General features: G+C 36.5%; 2 protein-coding genes across 2 annotated transcripts; both read left to right on the top strand.

Moving 5' to 3' along the window:
• The first annotated feature begins 1,168 nt into the window (after positions 1-1,168).
• LOC133534295 (uncharacterized) lies at positions 1,169-1,651 on the top strand. Its single transcript, XM_061873397.1, has one exon. The coding sequence runs from the start codon at positions 1,169-1,171 to the stop codon at positions 1,649-1,651; it is 483 nt and encodes a 160-aa protein (XP_061729381.1).
• A 7,789-nt stretch (positions 1,652-9,440) lies between these two features.
• LOC133534293 (uncharacterized) lies at positions 9,441-10,025 on the top strand. The gene has a single exon (XM_061873396.1). The coding sequence runs from the start codon at positions 9,441-9,443 to the stop codon at positions 10,023-10,025; it is 585 nt and encodes a 194-aa protein (XP_061729380.1).
• The last annotated feature ends 12,192 nt before the right edge of the window (positions 10,026-22,217 follow it).

Raw genomic sequence — 22,217 nt, 5'->3', positions numbered from 1 at the left:
TGATTCTAGGAGAGATTTGGTAGGCTACATTATAAAAGAATAATAATATTGCATAAACAAACGGTTCTAAAAGGAATTAAAGCTATTTTAATTTTAATATAAATTATAAGTACTTTATTTATTCTCCAATAAATTACAATAAAATTAAGCATGTCAAAACCAAGAAAAAATATAAAGAATACATCGGAATCAATCCCTAAACATAAAATTAAAATCCCATTAAAAACGATCTCAGTACCTATTCTTAATTACAGAAATACATATATAACACATATACATAATACAAAATGAAAATCTTAAAATCTACTTACAAAAATCTTAACCTAAATTAAAAACTAACAAACCAAAGACTAATAACGAAATTCGCCCCGCGTCCCTCCAGATGCAAATGAGCCCAACACGCTCACCGCGTTGCCACGTTGAACCGCGATGGACAACCTTTGCATAAAGAACGACCCGGAGCGAGGATCATGATCATAACCCCTCTCTCTCAAACGTCTTCCCACTTCCCCAATAAACGTCTTAAATAAATATAAATTTATAATTTAGGGACCCAAGTCTCCCCTAGGATCAAGTCTACCCAGTCTACCTTACAGATAAATTTGATATCATTAATTACAGTTAAATGGTATGTATAAAATTTTTCAACTCCAAAATGTGAGATTTTCCCAATGTAAACCCTTTCTGGTTACGGTTAATCCGTTTATCATCACATTAATATGCTGGAGCCGGCCTCGAACCGCAAATTAACTTGCCTGTATTATTCAACGAGCTTAAATAACATTCTCGAAGAAAAAGACGTAAGCGCCCTGTTTATTTTTTCATTTCAACCCGTCCTTTTTTTTATCTTAACGCTCAAATCTCAACTTTTAAAGAAAAAGGGTGTAGACATCGTTGTTTCCTTAAAATAAACCCATCGTTTTGTTGAAACCAAACTTAAGTCATTTTGGAAGTGTAGGATACGGGTACGTACGCGGTGTTTTTATCTTCGCAGTTTGGCAGTACTATTCTGATGTAACACATATGTACCGTGTCTTATGAGAATAAAATGGTTAATAATAAAATCTTATTTGTAATTTTAAATTTTCTTTGTTAGTTCTAATTTTTTTTCTGAGGATGGAAATATAGAAAAGGATGTAGCACATAGAGTGAATGTGGGCTGGCAAAAATGGCGATCGTTGACCGGAGTCTTATGCGATGCTCACATGCCGGTTCGTACCAAAGGAAAAGTCTACAGGATGGCGTGGCGGTAAGACCAGCGCTACTCTACGGATCAGAATGTTGGCCTGTGAAAGAAGATAACGTGCATAAACTTCATACGACGGAGATGAAAATGCTTAGATGGTCGGGAGGGATCACGCGGCTAGACAGAGTCCGAAACGAGTACGTTCGTGGCAGCTTTAAGGCCCCAATACCCGAAAAGCTTACAGAAAACCGTCTAAGGTGGTTTGAGCACGTGATGCGTAGGGATGATGAGTATATCGTCAAAAAAGCTCTAGACCTGCCGGAGAAAAAGAGAGGCAGAGGACGCCCGCCGGCAACATGGTGGACCAGCATGGCCACGCTCCTTGATAGGAATAATCTACCTGACCCGACAACCCTCGATAGAATGTCGTGGCGCACAATAATTAGGAGAGCCGACCCCACCTAAAGTGGGAAAGAGCAAGGAAGAAGAAGAAGAGTTCTAATTTTTTTTTCGGTTACATTACGGTCATGACATGAATTATACCTATTTAATATTTTAAAAGGTAAGCTTAGGCCTAGACCGGTGTGTAAAAGTCCCAAATGTAACGATAAGTATTTTTATCACATCTAGAAGGATTTGATATTTTTTAAAATAATATTTTTAGTTTTTTTACTTATCTCAATTCCCTTTTACAGCCTTATTCCTCATAAATGTTATCTAATAATTTCATGCGCATTTAACAATTCCTTAATAACAACATGATGACGAAGGTTAGCTAATCGAATTTTTCCTTCCGGGTCATTTTGCCCGCGCTCACCCTCAAATTGTTACCTAATCAAGGCTCTCGGCCAAGGGCGGGGGTGGCGTGTGGAGCCATTGCTTTCCACTTATGTATTACCTACTACTTTTATTAGAACGATATGGAAATTTTGGAATAGTTTCTTAAATAGGTAGTTATCTACTATTTTACTTTTTTCCTCTTCATTGGACCCTCATTGCTGAGAATCACGATGTATGCTCCTTCTCCATTAATAAATAAATACAATAGGGACATTTTTACACAAATCGTTTACGTTTTAAGAATCCTTTTGTACAAGTTTGTTTATGAAAATAAATTATTATTATATTAGCATGGATATTTGTTCCTGGGTCATGGGTGTTTTCTATGTATTTAAGTATTTATAAATATTTATATATTATATATATATCGTTGTCTCGTGTAAGTACCCTCAACACAAGCCTTATTGAGCTTACTGTGGGACTTAGTCAATTTGTGTAATAATGTCCAATATGTCCAATAATATTATAATAAGTCCCACGATAAGCCAAGAAGGCTTCTGTTGCACATAGAAAACATCCATGATTCAGGAACAATTATCTGTGCTAACTTTGAATGAGCTTTTCTTACTGAAACGTCATTGGCTGATTTAAATGCTCAGTGTAGCCAGAAGAAAAAAATACCTCGCTCGTTCAGAAATTAACAAGTTGATCTCCTGTCTGTTAGTAATGGGACTAACAGACCAGTTTAGAAAAGCAGATTTTTATTGCTATTTACCCCGCCATTCCTATTTTCCCCGTTTTACGGTATTTCATAATAATCTCGACTCGTGCACGATATCGGCCTGTCAGTTTTTCGCAATAGGGTTGCTTCCAATTTTTTGAAACGCTTGTATTACGTTCTATATTCACTAAAAGTTGCCCTAAAATTCAACTTTTATATTAAAAACGGCTTTAAATATGTTAAATTAACAAAATATATTTTGACAGCTGCTTTCGCGCCCAAAACGCTCTTTGAAAATTGTGTGACGTCACAGTTTACGGTTTGACACACGGTTTGTACGTGTGTATGTAGTTATACACACGTACAAGATACGAACTGTCATGTCAATTGACATTTTTCATTTGTTGTTTATCGTCTAACTGTCAACAGTGTCAATCAAAGAGTTATGACGTCATCAGAATCTTCAAAGACGTTTCGAGTTTGGTCACGTGACGTGTGCCAAAAGATATTTTAAATTTAATATTTACAAAAATATGGTCATTACAGGTCCCCTGAAAGTAGTTTAACATGTTCTTATAATCCAAAAGAATTTATTGGGATACAATTCTGCCCTAAGATTTGTAGATGGAAACAACCCTATTGTCAGCTTTTACGAATATCTGACAGGCCTTTATCTTCCAGCAAACTGGTCATCAGTAGGCTCCTATATATCCAATCTCTACAATCCTGCAACAAACCAACTGTATCTGTTAAGCCAAATGGTTGACTGGTATATTCAACGTTACCTTAAGGCGTCAAATCTGTCTCTTTGTACCCCTCACTGTACTCTTTTTTTTTATTATGAAATAAATTTTACAAGATTTAAACTTGTTTGCTTAATACTGTATCATTCTGGCCATATTCACCCTCAATTTATTCCTAAGCGAGGTTCTCTGTCAAGGGCAGTGATAGCGTGTATAACCACTGCCTTCCGGTACTCGAAAAAGATAAAAGATTTCTAAACTGCCTACCCATTTGTATAGATTATGGCTTCATAGCGATTAGACCACCTGTGGCTACATTAATTAAGTTATCACACTGCTATGTATTTAAATTAAACTACCTATTTATTACCTAATTAGTATATTATAATACTAGATGTATTTTTGTTTCAATGTTCAAATGTGTGACAGAATTATACCACCACATCTCATAATTTTACAATTCGAACGTGTTTTCCAACTGTATCATTCTGGCTAGGTACGTACACCCTCGACTTGTTCCTAATCAATTAACTTGTTTTTATTTTATTTCATTTTTGTGCAATAGAAATTTGTAGGTAGTACTTTATATTATACGTGATGTAAAATGTATTTTTCTCCAAGTGTGACAAAATTATTATACCACCACATCTCACGTTTCAAACGTAAACTAAAATAAATGTTATATAATCATCTTCCTCGCGCTGTCCCGGCAATTAGCCACGGCTCATGGGAGCCTGGGGTCCGCTTGGCAACTAATCCCTAGAATTGGCGTAGACACTAGTTTTTACGAAAGCGATTGCCATGTGACTTTCCAAACCCAGAGGGTAAACTAGGCCTTATTGGGATTAGTCCGGTTTCCTCACGATGTTTGTCTTCACTGAAAAGCGACTGGTAAATATCAAATGATATTTCGTACATAAGTTCCAAAAAACTCATTGGTACGAGCCGGGGTTTGAACCCGCGGCCTCCGGATTGCTAATCGCACGCTGTTACCGCTAGGCCAACAGCGCGCGAAATAAATGTCATATACTAGTTAAAGAAAAAGTGACGAAGCCCTCCATTGGTAAGGCCGGCTGTATTTCAATTTATAATGTATATATTATAGTAGCAGAACTACTTAAAAAAAGCACAAAATCAAAATAATTGATAATAAATTAGATTTTACAAATCTCGATTTAAGCATGTTTTCCTACTGTAACATTCTGGCCACGTTCACCCTCAAATTGTTCTTAATCAAGGTTCTCGGCCAAGGGCAGTGGTGGCGTGTCTAAACATCGCCTTCCGCTACTCGAAAAAGATTGATAAGAGATTTCTAAACTGCCTATCCACTTGTTTTGTATAGTTATCGCTTTATAGCGATAAAAACACCTGTGGCTATCTTAATTAAGTTATAAAACTATTTTTATTTCAATTTGAATTAAATTACCTACTTTATACTTGATATAAAATGTATTTTTGCTCTAATTTGACGACCTGTCTGGCCGCGTTCAAATCCTGGTAAGGGCATTTATTTGTGTGATGAGCACAGATATTTCTTCCTAAGTCACGGATGTTTTCTATTAATTTAAGTATGTATAAATATTTATATATGATATTTATCGTTGTCTAAGTATCTACAACACAAGCCTTATAGAGCTTACTGTAGGACTTTGTCAATTTGTATAATAATGTCCTGTAATATTTATTTATTTAATTGTGTCAGAATTATACCACCATATTTCATAACTTTACACGATTGAAACCTGTTTTCTACTGTATCATTCTGGCCACGTACACCCTCAAATAATTTGAGGTCTCGATTAGGAAAAATAATTGCTCTTAATCAAGGGCTTTGGTGGCGTGTATAGCCACTCCCTGCTGCTACTTCAAATATATGGGGCTATGAAAATTGCTTTACAATAGTACATTACGATACAAGTGCGAAAAAGAGGAAATTAGGAACGAGTGGCGATAAATTAAAACACGACCGAAGGGAGTGTTTTAAATCGACACGAGTTGCGAATTACCTATTCGCACATGTATCGTACAACGTTTTACAGTACATATGACCCTTTAAATTTTCAACATAGTTACATAATGTGCTAATTTACGCACTAGTGCGAAAAAGTAGCACCATATGTACTGTAAAAGCTATTTTTCTACTCGTCGACTGTAATGGTTGAATAAAAAATTTCGTTTACAAAACCATAAATGCGTACTTTTCACGTAGGTTTGTCAACCGTAAAAAAAATTAAAATGTTGCATTGCCATTGGCAATGTTGAATTGCCTAAGTAAGGTAAGCTTAGATGCCTAGACACGGTTAAACTGACTAAAAATTGAATTTAGCATTGAGCAAGTACCAGGGCTTCATGAGTTACGAGAAGGTATCGTTGACCACCCCGCCGCGCCGGTTCCAGGGTCGGGGCGCGTACGAGTATGAAAGTATCGTGGCTGCTCGCATATCTTATATTGCTGTATACTTTTGATTTGTTTACCAATAAGATTTTATTACTTTTATAAGCATTATTTTTGTTGACTCGTAGAAAAAGTATAGTATAAAATAGTGATATAATCGAGCTTTTCAATCTCGTAACTTATTTATCAAAGCTTCGTTGCCTAAACACGGTACTCGACTGAAAAGTTCTCTATTATATGACGATTGTATAAAATACTATTATGTATAGACAAGCGAAGCAAGGACGGTACAGTCAGCTGGCAGCCATCAAGAGCTTGATTCAGATATAATAACTTCAAACACTATTGCTCTTATTTCGATACGACCTTGGAGATTGTTCATGTCGATTGGTATGTACAGTCAAGGATTAAATATCTACACGGAAAAGTGCCAAAGATATGTAAACACTACTTTAATGTATGGGCAATAAGGTCCTGTATACATATTTTAGGCACTTTGTCTGTGTCGATATTACATTACTGTGTCGAACATTTGAAGGGCCATATGTACTGTAAAACGTTGTACGATATATGTGCGAAATAGGTAATTCGCACTTGTATCGTAATATACTATTATTGGCCGCTCTGGTTTGATCGTTGTGATCAAAAGCCTGATTTCGTTTCTCATGGAGGCGTACTCTGAATCTAATGACGAGTTATGATATTTGATCTGGATTGATTATGGATGTGATCGTTTTACGTTGAAGAAATATCATATTTGACTAGCGTTGAAAAAACCCGGAAAAATACAGGAAAATTTCCAAACGACTCGTTTTTTTCAAGTTTCTTTCGAAAAAACAATGCAAATTTCGGTTACAATACTTCCGAAAAAAACGAATAAAGCCGAAAAAAAACAAGTTTTTTTTTATACTTCTACATTTTTCCATATGAATTTCATTGAGTATTTAAACAGGAAGGTTAAGGTTGCACGTTTAATGTGTTGGTTTCTGGCATTTTGTATTATTTGACACTGTCATCACTCATCATAATTATGGAAGGTAGAGTTAAGGAACGCAATCTCCATAGGCAGAACTTATGCAAAAGTGTCCAGTGGTCAGCTATAAATAATAGTTCCAAATCTCTCCAGAGTAGCGCTAGAGTAGTTAAGAACCTAGGCGTTATTGAGTGAGTGCGAACACCATTTGACACATTCATAACAAATCCAATCAAGTTCAAAACCTGGTATTTAAAGATAAAGATAAAGATAGTTTATTATTCAAGTAGGCATATTACAATGCGCTTATAAACGTCAAATAAAGCTACGCCGGTTCTAACCCTACACCTCTGATCCGAGAAGATTTAAATCCCCCCTCAATTGGAGGAGGGTATCCCAATATGGACCGGCAAAAAACAAACAGAACAATCCTTTTGATCGTGATCTAATCATCACTTAGCTCTTGAACGAAACCACATGTCTTTCCTAGCATGCAACCAATTCAATCCTAATCTAATATGCTTGACCATTTTTCCATTTCCATCTTTATCTCTCCCATTCTGCTCGATCTCCCCCAACATAGTTACCCAATCAAGCTTCGACCAAGGCCGGCAATAGCGTGATTGCCTTAACCTTGTCATTGGTGGGGGTAAAAGGTTGGCTACTGGCCCTGAGTATAAATATACAATGTCAATTATTGAGGCCTACTGGAGTGGCCTCGGTACGAACGGTTCAAGTATATCCTTTGTCAAAATAATCGTTATTCGTTTTGCTTTTCCCATCATTTGGGGTCGGTGTATGTCTTTTTCCTCTATACTTTTTTATCGTTCGTCATCTCATGATTGGTAGGTGGATTGTTAACATCTTTCACCTGATTTATTTCTTATTATTTCTCACAAGTAAAGGGTGGATACCCTTTACTTGGCTTTGCTTTCACAGCCCTAAACATTCATTTCTTATGCCTATCGCATCACATGATTTTCGTCCTCTAGATCACATGCTCATACCACATTAGGCGATTTAATCTTAATTTTTCTTTTAAAAAATAAATTAGCATTCGTCCAAAAATAATTACAATAAAAATTGAAATTTTTAGTAAATGAAAATGAATGGTTTAGAAATAAATACACTTAGTAAATGTGGACAAAGAATGATCATTTGCACCCCTATTTTATTGCCGGGGTACTGGGTGTACCGGACCATCAAAGTGCCAAATTATCGAGATTTTACTGTATTTTGTAATGTTATTACCTAAATTTTCCGTATTCAAGTACGTTTTGATTAATATTTAAATTGTCATTTGTCGCTTTACTAGTACAAAAAATTTAAATACTGAAAATTCTAGTAAAGTTTGACTTGCTTTAACACAAAATGAAGGTCAAGACTTATTTTAAAAGCCATTATATATACATATATATATATATATATATATATATATGTATATTTTAACTGCCAGCGTTCCTCTCTCCTAATACTATAACAAAATACCTCTAATATAGTACATTACGATACAAGTGCGAAAAATAGGAAATTCGAAACGAGTGGCGATAAATTAAAACACGACCGAAGGGAGTGTTTTAAATCGACACGAGTTGCGAATTACCTATTCGCACATGTATCGTACAACGTTTTACAGTACATATGGCCCTTTAAATGTTCGACACAGTACCGTAATATGCTACTTCTCGCACTAGTGCTATAAAGTAGCCCCATATGTACTGTAAAAATTTTAATCATTCTTTTATGGAACAGACTTTGTTTTGCTTTGTTCGAAACAATTCAATCATATTTTCTATTACCATTGATTCTAAATTAAAAAGGCACTAAATGTTCTTGTATGCGGGACGCTAGAAGTTAAAATCCATAGTTTTTTTCATCTGCAAAATTGCCTTGTTTTTAAGTTTCTCCACGGCACCATTTGGATTTAGCTCCATATTTTATTATGCCAACCAGGCTGACGCAACTAGGAACAAAATAAGTTTTGTATGGAACTTGTTTCGCAAATCTTTGCCAACTAAGAAAAATAAAACGTCAGTGCTATTTATTCGGTCAAGTTTACATCAAGTCAACTGTCAGCCTAATTGTTTTGTGTGTTATGAAGGCTTCAATGTTTTGTTCGGGTATTTCGTGCAATTCCTTTATTATTTTATTTATTATTTAGTGAAAATATCGAAAATAGTGAACCGTGATCAGAGTAAAGAACGAGTTTGTTACAATGCCACCGAGAAAACGGTTTACTAAGTGTGAAATATGTGGCAAGCGAGCCACTCGAGAAAATCACGAAAATAGGGATTTTATGGCGAAATTTCCCTTGGATAAAGACCGGTACGTATTGCTTTAGATACTTTTGACCTTATTTTGGTGCAGCACGCTTTAAACACATCGAAAATTTGATATTTTATATTATTTTTAGTTGTGAACTAGGGATGTACTAAAACTATCGATAATTGTATGTTTATTTGTATATCAGTGTAAGTAATTAAATAAAATATGTGAAATTTCCTGAGAACTTGCTTGCAATATGACACAAAATTAATTCGTTGAAGATTTTCAGTGGAAAATTATCTATCATCTATGCAATAATGGTCATTATTTAACATATTTTGGTTGGCCCGAGCAGCCGCGGAGCGCCTTAAGGAAAGATGGAGGATAGCCGTTATGGAACCCGAACCATAGGGGCTATCCTCCCAGTAATGGAAAAGTGGTTGGGGAGAAAGAAGGGGGCCCTGACATTCAGGGTGACGCAGGTAGTGTCCGGACACGGCTGTTTCGGACACTACCTGCACAAGATACAGAGGGAACCGGGGCCTCAGTGCCACGAATGTGGCGCAGTGGATGACACGGCCCAGCACACTCTGGAAGAGTGCAATCGCTGGGTCGTGGAAAGAGTGGCCCTTAGGGCGGTGACGGGGGTTGCGGACCTCTCGCTACACAGCATAATTGTGGCGATGCTGGGTAGCGAGAGGAAATGGGAAGCGGTGGCCTCCTTCTGCGAAAAAGTCATGTCGCAGAAGGAGAAGGCGGAGAGGGAGCGAGAAGCATCTGCGGATGCGCCTCCTCTCCGTCGCAGGCGGCAGGGTCGAGGGCGGGAGCCCATGCTCGCCTCGAGCCTTAGTAAGGCCAGCGGGTACCGAACCCGCACTGCACGGCCCCATAGACGATGTCGGGGGGAGGGGGATCAAGCGTTTCTGATCCCCCCCTCCATCGTGAGGGTGCCTTGGCGATAAGCCGGGGCTGCCGGAGGGCGCCGTGGTGGAATGTCATCGATCCCAGAGCGCCCTCATAAACGGCAAAGTGGGTGAAACGCCGTAGTGGGTTTAGTGGGTAGGGCCAAATTCTCCCCCCCTCTTGCCAGGAGAGGGGAAAGGAGCGGCGAGTCCCACACACCGTGCATAAATGCATTCCCACTCCGTCTAAAAAAAAAAAAAGGCCAGACCGGTTCTCATGATTAACAGACATATAAATACATAAAAAGTTAGAGCATTGATAAAGGGTTGTTGATAATTGGATGCCAAAAAAACATGATTTATAGATGCATATTAGGGCTAAATAATCAGTTGATCATCTCATTAGCAAACACTTGGAATATAAACTGTACATAACCAAGGCTGTATGTTTTCAGATGCAGGCAGTGGGTCAAATTTGTTGGGAACGAAGACCTGATACATCTTCCCATAGAAAAGTTACATTTATTGAAACATGTATCTGCAGATCATTTTGAAAATAGTGCTTTTAATAAAAAAAAAATAAGAAAAAAAATAGTGAAGGATTTTATAATTACATTCTGAGTGTAACGAGGTATTCTAAAATAGAATCCTAGCGTAGTGAGGGATTCAAGTGTTAACGCCTAAGGGTGGTATTCCACCTATGCAATTTCTTTGTCCAATGTGTATTGCGTCTCACATTTTGCTTAATAACAGAGTGAGACGCAATGACATTGGACCAAGAAATTGGATAGGTGGAATACCACCCTAAGGTGGAAATATTTTTGCTACCACGTGATAAATTTACATACTGCTTTTCACATCACCTATGAGGAAATTATTATGGTACAAATAAAAAATAAATAAATTAAATAAATTTAATTAATGGTAATTAAATTAAATAATTTAACCTAAGAAGTATGCAAAAAGAGGAAAAAAAGTGATCCCTCCTAGTAGGGAAGATAAGTGCTACTTTGATCCTTCCTAGTGGTGAAGAACAACAAGGTGCTCTAAAAAAATCGGGTCCACATTAAGCTCGACCACGTATTAGTCCACTCATAGAACTATCCACTATATAACATACAACTTAAATGTGGACTCGATCCTAACTTGATTTCGAGTACAAAATTTGTAGACAAGAGTCTATATTTCAACTCTCCCCATTTTATCGATATCGATAAGAAACGCAAGCGTGTAGCGTACTACACTATTTAAATTGCTTATGTTGGTACTATGGTTCTATGACAGTTCTTTGTCGTACATTTTGGTAATGATTTGCGAAACAAACGGATTCCACTCGCTAGTATGGAAGTCCCGTCTCTTACTCCTTCCTTGCCGTATCCGGCAATGGCGTACAAACGTAGTGATTATATGCTCTTTGAGGCCAACCAGCTAAACAGTCTGCAAAAACTTCGAAATTATTTTTCTTCGCCTCCCCTGTTTCCCCGATCTAAACTTTTAAAGCATTTTACCTTCTTTTCCTAAACTCTGAACTCAAAACATTTCTGGAAACTTCCAACCCCATTATTTTCCTAACGAGACCAAAAGTGGTCGCACTTTGCAAACCCTTGGAATCCAATTAGATAAATATACGCGGACAATGAAATTTGAAGCTCTTGGAGCTGGAAAATACGACAAATGCTTTGAAAAAAGCAGATGAATTGAGGCTCTCTCAAGGGATTCACAGTAAGGGGTTCTTCGAGAAAAAAACATTCTTCAAAAGGGTAAGCTTGAGCTACGTGCATTTTTGTCCCTACGCATAACGACCGTAGGGTATTTTGGTAACTCAGTTCGACCGTGCATTTTATTTCGCGAGAATACGGTGAACAATTGATTGAATCAGGCATTTTGTGTACCTACATACCATCGATGCAAAATGTGGTAAAAAATAATTAAGTGCCCAAAAAACGTACCTAGTTATAAACAAGGCTCGAAACCGGTATATCAAATACCAGTAAATACCGGTTTATTTAGCTTTTTCCTCCGAACTTTTATAAGAACGCGAACGTTTTAAGAACTTTATTAAAACCTAAAAAACGGTTTATTCGACGAGAGAAAACAGCTGGCGGGCCTGGTGGTGTGACATAGGAATAAACCGGTTATTATTGTTCGAAACCAGTTAATTTGACAAGAACTCTTAAGAACCGGTTTAAAAATAACGGTTTTTCGAGCGAAACTAAAAGGTTTTGCGCCAAGTACAGTCAGCATCAAAAGTAGCGGATGAAACAACGAGCCAAAAGTATCTGGTATTCCGAATAACTTTTAAATAACTAAACGTAGGTAAATCTGCAAAATTCATATCCATAAGTATATATTTTACAGTATAAATGGTTCTAAATATAGATTCATCACTTTTTGTTAAGCTGTTACCGAATGGTAGAAACTTTTGAAGCGTTGTTTGATCCGCTACTTTTGATGTTGACTGTACATCGTAACGGTTTGGAAATTCAACCGGTTTTCGAGCCTTGCTTATAAATTCATATAAGCAATATAAGTTTATTAGTATTAAGTACCGATTTTCTTCAGGTTCCTTAAATTTATATGGGCTTCTTCTCTCAAATGGCTATGCAAATGGAATGACTGTGGTACTCAGCTATCTAAATTGCTAAAATCTATCTTAATATTTCCAAGAAACTTGAAATCTAAGTTATCAAGAAACAAAATATGAACATCATGATTAAACAAACAAAAACAAGCATTGTTTTTGGTGAACAAAGCACTGATATCGAGTTTCGACAACTAAATGTATGGCTTTGTTTAGACTAGTAATTTATCTGAAAGCTAGAGGAGAGCGTTTTTGTCGATGATTTTAATTTTGTAACTAAACCATTTCCTTACGGTGCTCGCACATTGCCTGTTATTTATTTATTTACAAGAACGGTTTATTAACACACTTATTCATAAGGTAACAGTGTATAAATTATTCTTCAACTCTTCACTCATTCATAGTCTCTTAGTGAGTGAGGCACCTGGACGCTAGTTCAGACCAGGGGCCCATTTCTCGAAAGGTATTCTAAGTCTAATATTATTGGTCCACGAACTGTCAAGTTGTATTGCAATGGTTACCGTGGTAACACACTAATAATATTAGACTTATATGAAACCCTTACGATTACTCGTCTGGCTGAATGCGCCAGGAGCGCGAAGCCATTAAAAAAAAACCCCTTACGATTTGACAGTTAACGGACTAATAATATTAGTCTAATACCGTTTGGGAAATGGGCCCCTGGTCTGAACTAGCGTCCAGGTGCCTCGCTCACTATGAGACTATGAATGAGTGAAGAGTTGTGTAGACCGCGCTCGGTCTACCCTCATTCGTGCGCGGCGGCTGCGTTCGCTTTCAACGGTACCACTAGTCGCGTCCACACTTGTTACTTAGTCTATCTAAGCACACCGCACTCAGTGTCACTACGCGTGTTTAATTGGGATTTGAATGGTTTTTTACACAAACAAATCACAGGATTCCATACATTTGACAGTTTAAACCCATATTCACGATTTTAACGATGAAAGCGAACGCAGCCGACGCGCACGAATGAGGGTAGACCGAGCGCGGTCTACACAATATTGACACCCACCCGCTATTTCCAGTTACCCGTGAACAAGATGCATGTAACTGCGTCGAAATATCGGGAGCTCCATAAAAACAGAATAAAAGGTAATCACCGTTTATATCCTGGTCAATTTAAGTCTAGTAAAACTAACAGTGAATCATTCAAAACAACGTGTTGATTATATGAGTGGCAACGAGCCGCGGTAGCACGAACGTATAAAATGTTATATAACATTGTGTGACAGGGATAACATAATAAAACACTATCGATACTATCATGTTCTCCGTGTCACACAAATTTTATAACAGCTCATGTGGGAGTACCATTCGTTATTCACAAAGGACAGTTATGGATGGAAATTAGTCAATTTGTATAAAAATGTCTTATAATATTTATTTATTTATTTAAATGCTCTCAAAGGAGAGCTGCAAAGCTAGAGAACTTTGCTGCAATCATGCAGCAACAGATCATTAACGGGATATATTAATTGAAGTAATTATTGATGCTTGAAATAGGTTTAAAATATGAGAAGGGGTTTACAGTTACAACCAATTTTATCGGCATGTGATAATAATTATATTTTGAGGTTGTCATTTTGTCTAAAACGTAGAGATAAATAATTGAATATTTTCTGTACGAAATTTTTAATTTAGGCGCATGGCACACTGCATCCGATTCGCACGTCGCTCCCATGTTTGACCGAGACAACGCTATACGTGTATTATAGCGACATCCCGCTTGCACGTCAAAGCTCGGACGAATCAGATCGCTTTATAACTATGACTGACATCAATAATAGATCTTGAAAGTATGTTACTCGTAAATAAGTCAGAAATAAACAATTTTTGTGTTACAAAAAATGATTTTAGCCATCGAGTCATAATCGCATTGTCGTTATATGTACACATTTTTTCACCTTATTGCAATAGGTTAAGGTAAAGAAATCCATATTTATGAACTCGACTGTACAATCGGGTATATTCGCTGTGAACCAGTTCAGATTTGTTTTGCCTCGATCCTTACGAGCAAGCTAAACTCCGCCTCCAAATGATATAATGAATTACGATGCATTTAGAATTATTTATCTTAATAAGTAAGTAAGTAATTTATTTATTGCAAACTGTGTACATAAAGGTGTAAAATATAAAGGATGTATCAACAGTTGCTCGTTTCGAGCGTACAATTTATAGCCTTAAAAATACTATATACATTATAACATATATTCTTAGTATCTAACACATATGGTTCTTTTCTTCCATCGCTTCGAAAAACTCGTAAAAAAAGAACTCGTAAGAAAAGGGTAAAAGTAGGTAATGACACAAACAATAGGTAGTAAGGCCAGTTAATTAGTTGATGTTGTGTAGGATAAACTGCGCCTCCCCATAAAAATAACCAATTAGGATGCATTTTGGATTCCGTATCTTAGTTTGCAAATGTCGGCTACTACAAAGACAATGGACGACAATAAACTTTACCTGAGATAACCTTTTTTTTTCGACACCCACTTTTTTAAAGTGCCATACTATTGGTCATCACTTTTGTGTTATCGCCTGACCGCCTGCAATACGTTTAAAAAAATTTCGCCCTTAAGGTGTTTCACCGCAAATGCCCCCGTTAGTATCTACTTCAGTTACAAAGCCTCAGGTATGTAGCATTGTTTGTTAAGTTGATAGACTGCTGCATTAAGGTCCCGAGTGCAGTACAATGGGAGACAATGGCAGGCTTTGTGCGCGAGGCTGAATAAATGCTGTATTAACGGTAGGAAAGCTAACAGACATAGAGGCTGGGACCGTATTCACTTTTTTTTTCATTATTTAAAATAATATGAACACCTTATTATATTATTTTAATATTTTGAAATAACAATATTTTACATATATGTGGGCTATGTTTTTTTGTTAATTTTGAGTTGTGTTTTTTTTTGCATTTGCTGTTGACGCTGTAAATAAATACATAAACTACTTATAGTTGTATAAAAAAAAAATATTTCGTTGACTAATATCAAAGCGAATTCTCAATGTGCAAATTTCCACCATTTTTAACTTTTTTCAAAAAAAAACAAAACTTCACAAAATATTTTGAACTACCGAACTTGCTCCCAAAATGTTACGAGAATCGTCCGAGAAATGCGACCTGCAGGCAGCGGAGAACATCCTGACATACGCAATCGTTTTTGTCCAAAATTAAAACCTAATTGCAAAGACATAAGGCCAACGTTTATAGTGTGAGGCACTTCTCTATCTCTGTCCTTTTCTTACTATGTCGCGCTTAATAGCGATAAACGACAAATAACCCAGGGGAATGATTAAACATATCCTAAAACAAAACTACCAAGCGGAAAACTAGGTAACTTGAAAAACCGACAATAGATGACAAGACCGATTGCTTAAGGCTTGGGTAAGCCATTAAGTGCCCCAACTCAGTCAGTCGTCACTTCTGAGGTTTTTTTTACCCTAAGGGCCTCTCCTCTACTCCTCATGGAGGCTATCGATAAGGGCAGACCAGGATGTTTATTTGAAATTTACAAAGTAGGTGATTGTTTGTTTTGTGTGAGTGATAGATTTCTTTCATTGGATTTGCAACACCCACTAACGTTGTGTAAATTTATCGATTTTCACTACCTAAAGATTGTCTGGAAGAGATCGCTCGTTGCTTACCTCTACTTCTGATGTTGTTTTCTTTCTGATTGTTTTTTATTGAGGTGTGCAATAAAGAGTATTTGTATGTATTGTATTGTAATCCAATTAAGTATATACTTACTAACAAGTAGCTATGACGATGGTACTATGTTTTGTGGAATTTTGAATGTTCCGGATTATTTTTTTTGGCGCCCAACGTGGGGCAGTGACAAAATTTTACTAAATCGCACCCCGTACTGAAACTTTGAATTAAATAGATTTTTTAATCAATATATGTAGTATTAGAGGTGAAAACACCATACATCATTAAATAAAAGATTTAATACATTAAAACACGGAAAACAGGCATAGTTTAGGTAAATCACACTCCTCTGACAGCCCGGGCCGCTCCAATAGCGTTGTCACCATCGACACCGACCGTAGGGCTTGACACAAGCAAGCATCACAATCGGTTAACAGTAGCAGTAAAGAGCTTACAAAAGTTTGTATGGATTTTGAAATTTTTTTTGTGTGAAAATATTTTCTATAAAATTGACATCCAGAGCGGATTTTTTTTCTATGGAAAAACAATCGTTCACTTTCCTTTTAATGAGTATAAAATAGTGAATCTATATAACTGAGCGTTTAAACAGCTGTTTAGATTATCAATAATCATAATGACTTGAAATGTGTGTTAAAATAGGATGAAAATTTTCGCTATACGCATGCTCCGTACTCGGTTTTGATCTACACCAGTATTTCAATTGTGAATTCGAAAGGCAATCGAAACGAGTCAGCCGTGCATCCGTTCGGCGAACAGTTCGGCGAAATGTCACGAGCAAAATGGCCGAATTGCTTTTTCCTGTATTATTTGAAGTGGAAAGAAAAAGTTCCGGATATTTATGGGTCCGGTTCACCGATGACAGGATTCATAAATCGAGCTGTCATTATACATTTAAATAAACTAAAATGACCGTTTTATTAAAAGTTGTGGGTACACTATAATTTTTTATTAGGGTTAGGGTTTTATTTATAGTTTCGCCATGTCCGTCCGTCTGTCTGTCTGTCTGTCCGAGGCTTTGTTAAGTGGTCGTTAGAGCTAGAAAGCTGAAATTTGGCATGCATATATAAATCAATAAAGCCGACAAAGTTGTACAATAAAATCTAAAAATTTAATTTTACACGTAAAGTGGGGGTGATTTTTTTTTGCTTCAACCCTACAGTGTGGGATATCGTTGGAAAGATCTTTCAAAACTAATAAGGGTGTTCAAGAATCATTTTTTGATTAAGTGAATATATTCGGAGATAATCGTTCCGAAAGAAAAAAAAATGTGTCCCCCCCCCCCCCCTCTAACTTTTAAACCATAAGTCCAAAAAATATGAATAAAATCGTGGAAGTAGATCTTAAGAAAAACATTAAATGAAAACTATAGCGGACATTATCAGTTTAGCTGTTTTTAAGTTATCGAAAAAACTTTCCCCTTCATAGTAAAAAGACGTACACCCACAGTTCATCCCTTGGTTGACAATCTACTATACTTTAAGCTCCAGTTTAGCTTATTACTTTTTAGTTGATGTACTTATGTAATTAGGTGCAAAGTTTTTTTATTAACTTTTATTAGATACCGTACCGAGTTACCGACGAACTTTATTATAAAATAACTTAAATACCTACTCACAACTGACGACCGGTCTGGCCTAGTAGGTAGTGACTAGTGACCCTGCCTATGAATCCGATGGTCCTGAGTTCGAATCCCGGTTAGGGTATTTATTTGTCTGATGAGCACAGATATTTGTTCTTGAGTCACATGCATGACTCACTCTGACACTCTTTGCCACGAAAAGATTAATAGCAATAAAGTGTCATATTATTCGTCTTGCAAGATAAAACTCCAGTTGTTTGTACGAAAAGGTATTAAATAAGTCTTTCTAGTACATTTTTAATCTTCTTATTATTCTCTTCTTATTTTATATCCTCTTAAAATGTTGTTCTAAGATAAAAGTCAACACTCAGATTTTCATTAAATATTTTAATACGCAAATCCGACTTGTGTGCGAAAATCTCATAAGTTAGGAATTGTTCACAAAGAGGGTGTTAGAGTTAGCGTTAACTTGTGTTGGTATATTTTGGCAAATATTGTGTAAATGTGGAGGATGCATGGAGCGCTTCATGATATGTGTGTTTTTATTTTTTATTTTATTTGTTTGACAATTAGAATTTATCCTAGAAACATTCTAGACTAGTATTTTTTATGCAATTATATATTTTTTTTTGTATGACGATATTTTGTGAAATTCTTAGTATTAAATTATATATGGAATAATATTTACATCAATAAATTGCTCTGATAATTAGCTTAAGATAATTATATGTAATACTGTCTTACTATTCATAAGTGCTTGTTGCTAGGCCTACATGAATAAAGTATATTTGAACTGAACTGTGTAATGTTTAATATAATTATTTGTTATAATGCAATTATTATTAAACGTTGATTTTGTTATATTATGCTTTATTCGTTATATTTAATTGATATAATGCATATCTTAATGTAATTTTTAACTAGTATAAAAACATATTGTATAAATGGCTATTCATACAATCAAAAATATTTTATTACGCGGGGTCGCAGTTCTCACCCAACCTAACCCAGTTTTTGCTAGATATTCGTTTGTGCGGGGTCACAGTTTTAATCTTACCTAACCCACTTTTCTCGGTTCCATTTATTTTGATTGAGTCCATATAATTATGCAATGTCACTAGTGAGAACAAATATGTTTCAGCGTATGTAATAATTATTGCAGTGTAGGTATGTTAGACGAAGTGTAATACATCCTACGAGTATAACAACTCTGTCGAAAATTTAAAGGGTCATATATTTACTGTATAGGGTCATATATGACATGTAGCCAACGGCCGCTTTCTATCACCGCACCGCTCGCAATCGGCGGGGTGTTCATCCTCACACCCTAGAACCTAAATGGTCGCGTACTGTGCGGTTTAAGAGGAATTTCCTCCCGCGAACGCTTCGGCTGTGGAATGGTATGGGGTTCTTCAAAAAAGGAGTGTACAGGTTTTTAAAGTGTCGGCAACGCGCATGTAATACCTTTGTTGTTGCAGGCGTCCATAGGCTACGGTGACTGCTTACCATCAGGCGGGCCGTATGCTTGTTTGCCACCGTCGTAGTATAAAATAGAATAAAAAATTCGCAACTCCTGTCGATTTAAACCCTTCGGTCGTGTTTTAATTTATCGCTAGTCTTTGGTAATTTCCTTGTTTAGTGCGCACATTTTTGCGGATTTTTTAATATTTTTTTTACTACACAGGCTAGTTACAGAGTACTTTACAGGCTTATTTATATAATAACATCTCCAATTTTTATTTATTTACAAAATTATGATACAATTATGTATCCAGACCTACTACGTTATAAGTCAACAATGAAATCAAAATTGACAATCGACCTTTTTCCCCCCGATATTTCAACTGGTTGGGCGACATTTTATTTATTTTTACTCTTCTCTGTCCTAACAATTTATGATGCCCTTTACAAAACATATTATTTGAAAGCGTGCTTATTTATTAATGGGCTTGAACGTTTCCTTTTAATTCACTAAGTGGGCATTTAGCTGAAATAAATGATAAAGCGTTTTCCTGTTCAATGTTGACGAAGTGAAATGAAAATGTCAAATGTAGGCCAGAATATTAATGAACTGCACTTAGGGAGGTGTATTTAAAAACAGAAAATATGATACCGTAAAATGTGCCTACTTTGCTACAAAGTAAAAAAAAGAATTATTATAATGTGGTAGGAATGTTGTCAAATTCTTCTAAAGCTGATTATATGCTAATTAGACTAGTTCAACTGAATTTGTATGCCAGTAGGCACAATGTGGAGATGTCCTTATGTATTGTAACAGTTTTAAGACCTTTTTCTAAATCGGCTATTAACAAATAAATGATCAATTTCAACATTAAAAAAAGTATGAAGTGCTCTGGTTTAGTAAGGTAAGGGTAAGATTCACCGCGGTAAGATAAACACTTGTATCGAATACTGTTTGTCTTGCCCCGAACAAAAAAAAAACATGTTCGTCTTACCTCCATTATGACGGAGACTACAGCGTGACATTAAAAAAAGTGGTGAGTGATACCTATCTCTTGCTATGTCTAGTCTATGGCTCACAAACATGGGCTTACACCAACAAAGTTAAGGAGAAAATAAGACACGCAAGAATCAGAGAAAAAACCAAGGGAACCGACGCTCTCACCCATGCTCTCAAGCTTAAACGGAACTGAGCTGGCCATGTAGCATGTATGACAGACAAAAGATGGACCCTACAAACCACAAAATGGAAGGGACCACACGGAAAACGCCCCCCTCCCCCGCACCCCCCACAGGCCGAAGAAACGCTGGTTTGAAAACATTACCCAAATAGCCAGGAAAAGATAGAGATAGTTGGAAAAAACTGGCGGAGGCCTTCACCCAGAGGGGGATACATATAAATAAATAAAACAACTTTTCAAAAAATGAATAACATAAACAAAAAGAAAGAACAGGGAAGATAAGGCTATAAATTATAATAATTATTATTATGAGGGATTTCAAAACTATCCCGTATTCGAAGTTACGCATACCTACAAATTATTTTAACATGTGTCCCTGACATGAATTCACATGTCGTCATAATCGAAAAATATTCTAGAGAAGAGATATTAATTTGAGCCATGTCAGAGCTGACATAGTCACGGATAATCTCAATATAGATGATGAGAGTCTCTCAGCGATTGTATCGCGAATCGGCCACTGATAAAACAATATGGCGGCCGTATACGGCTTCGCTTCCGATGAGATTTTACGAACAATTTACGAAAGGGATACGGGAGCTGAGATTTAAATATTTTAGGTGAATATATGCGTCTCGCTAACGGAAGCGGCTCATAAAACTAGTGGAATAAATAACGCCAGGTTAGGCGAAAAATCCTATAAAAATCTTGGGACGATGTTTCGTACTCGACTGTTTCCTCCTCCAAAGCTTAACCAAATGTAACGAAATTTTGAGATCTGAATGGTAATGAAATTATCCGTGTCTGACTGTTTTGCTTTTTAAGCTAATTGATGTCAGCTTTGAATACCATGCTTCTCGTTGCAGGCTAGTAAATTAGGCTGTTTTTGCGAATAACTTTGAACTTCAAGTTCACTAGCGCCATAAGAAACATAAATATCAAAAAAAGTGAAACAGTCCGACACAGATATCAATAATAATAGTTTTTGTTGAAAAAAAAAAAAAACATTGCTCTAGCTTCAAAAACCACGGAGGAAACAGTAGAGTACGTTTGTATGGATAAATGACCATTCCTGTTGCTTCTTAACTTGCAATATTTTTATTTTATAATTTATTAGCCTATATGTGTGTCCCACTGCTCGGCAAAGGCCGCCCCTCTCGCTTTCCAATCCTCCCTGTGCTGAGCAAGATCCCGCCAATCCCGCTGAAACGCATTCAAGTCGTCCCGCCATCTCTTTCTCGGTCTGCCTCTGCGACGACTACTCTACTAACTTGCAATGAATAAATAAATAAGCTTTTTATTTTGTCGCAGGTACTTAATTAACATTATATGTACGTTTAAAGCTACATTATTAACTATTATAATCAATAAATGAAGATGATTCAGCGAATAGACCGCAGTTATGGATAGCATTGTCAGCAAGCGGGCAATATAATATTTCATTAAACTGTATTAACTGTATAAGTGGTGGTGGATTCCAATTCACCATATAAATGTTGTACCCATTTTGCTCTGAATTTTAACATTAAACATCTTTCCTGTCTTATTCTTAACGCGAATTTTATAGTAAACATAGTCACGGATGATCTCAGTATAGTTGATGAGAGTCTCTCAGCGATTGTATCTCGGAGAGATGACTGAAGAAATATGGCGGCTGTTTAGGCTTTGCTTCTGGCGAGGTTTTAGAAAAAAAAAACTTGTAATTGTAAATGTATGCATTAAGGCTCTAACAGAAAATCAACTATAACTCCCGAAGGTT

This window comes from Cydia pomonella, unplaced genomic scaffold (genome assembly GCF_033807575.1).
Source record: "Cydia pomonella isolate Wapato2018A unplaced genomic scaffold, ilCydPomo1 PGA_scaffold_79, whole genome shotgun sequence".
NCBI lineage: Eukaryota > Metazoa > Arthropoda > Insecta > Lepidoptera > Tortricidae > Cydia > Cydia pomonella.
Note: the sequence above shows the minus strand (reverse complement) of the source record. Positions and strands in the feature narration are given on the sequence as shown.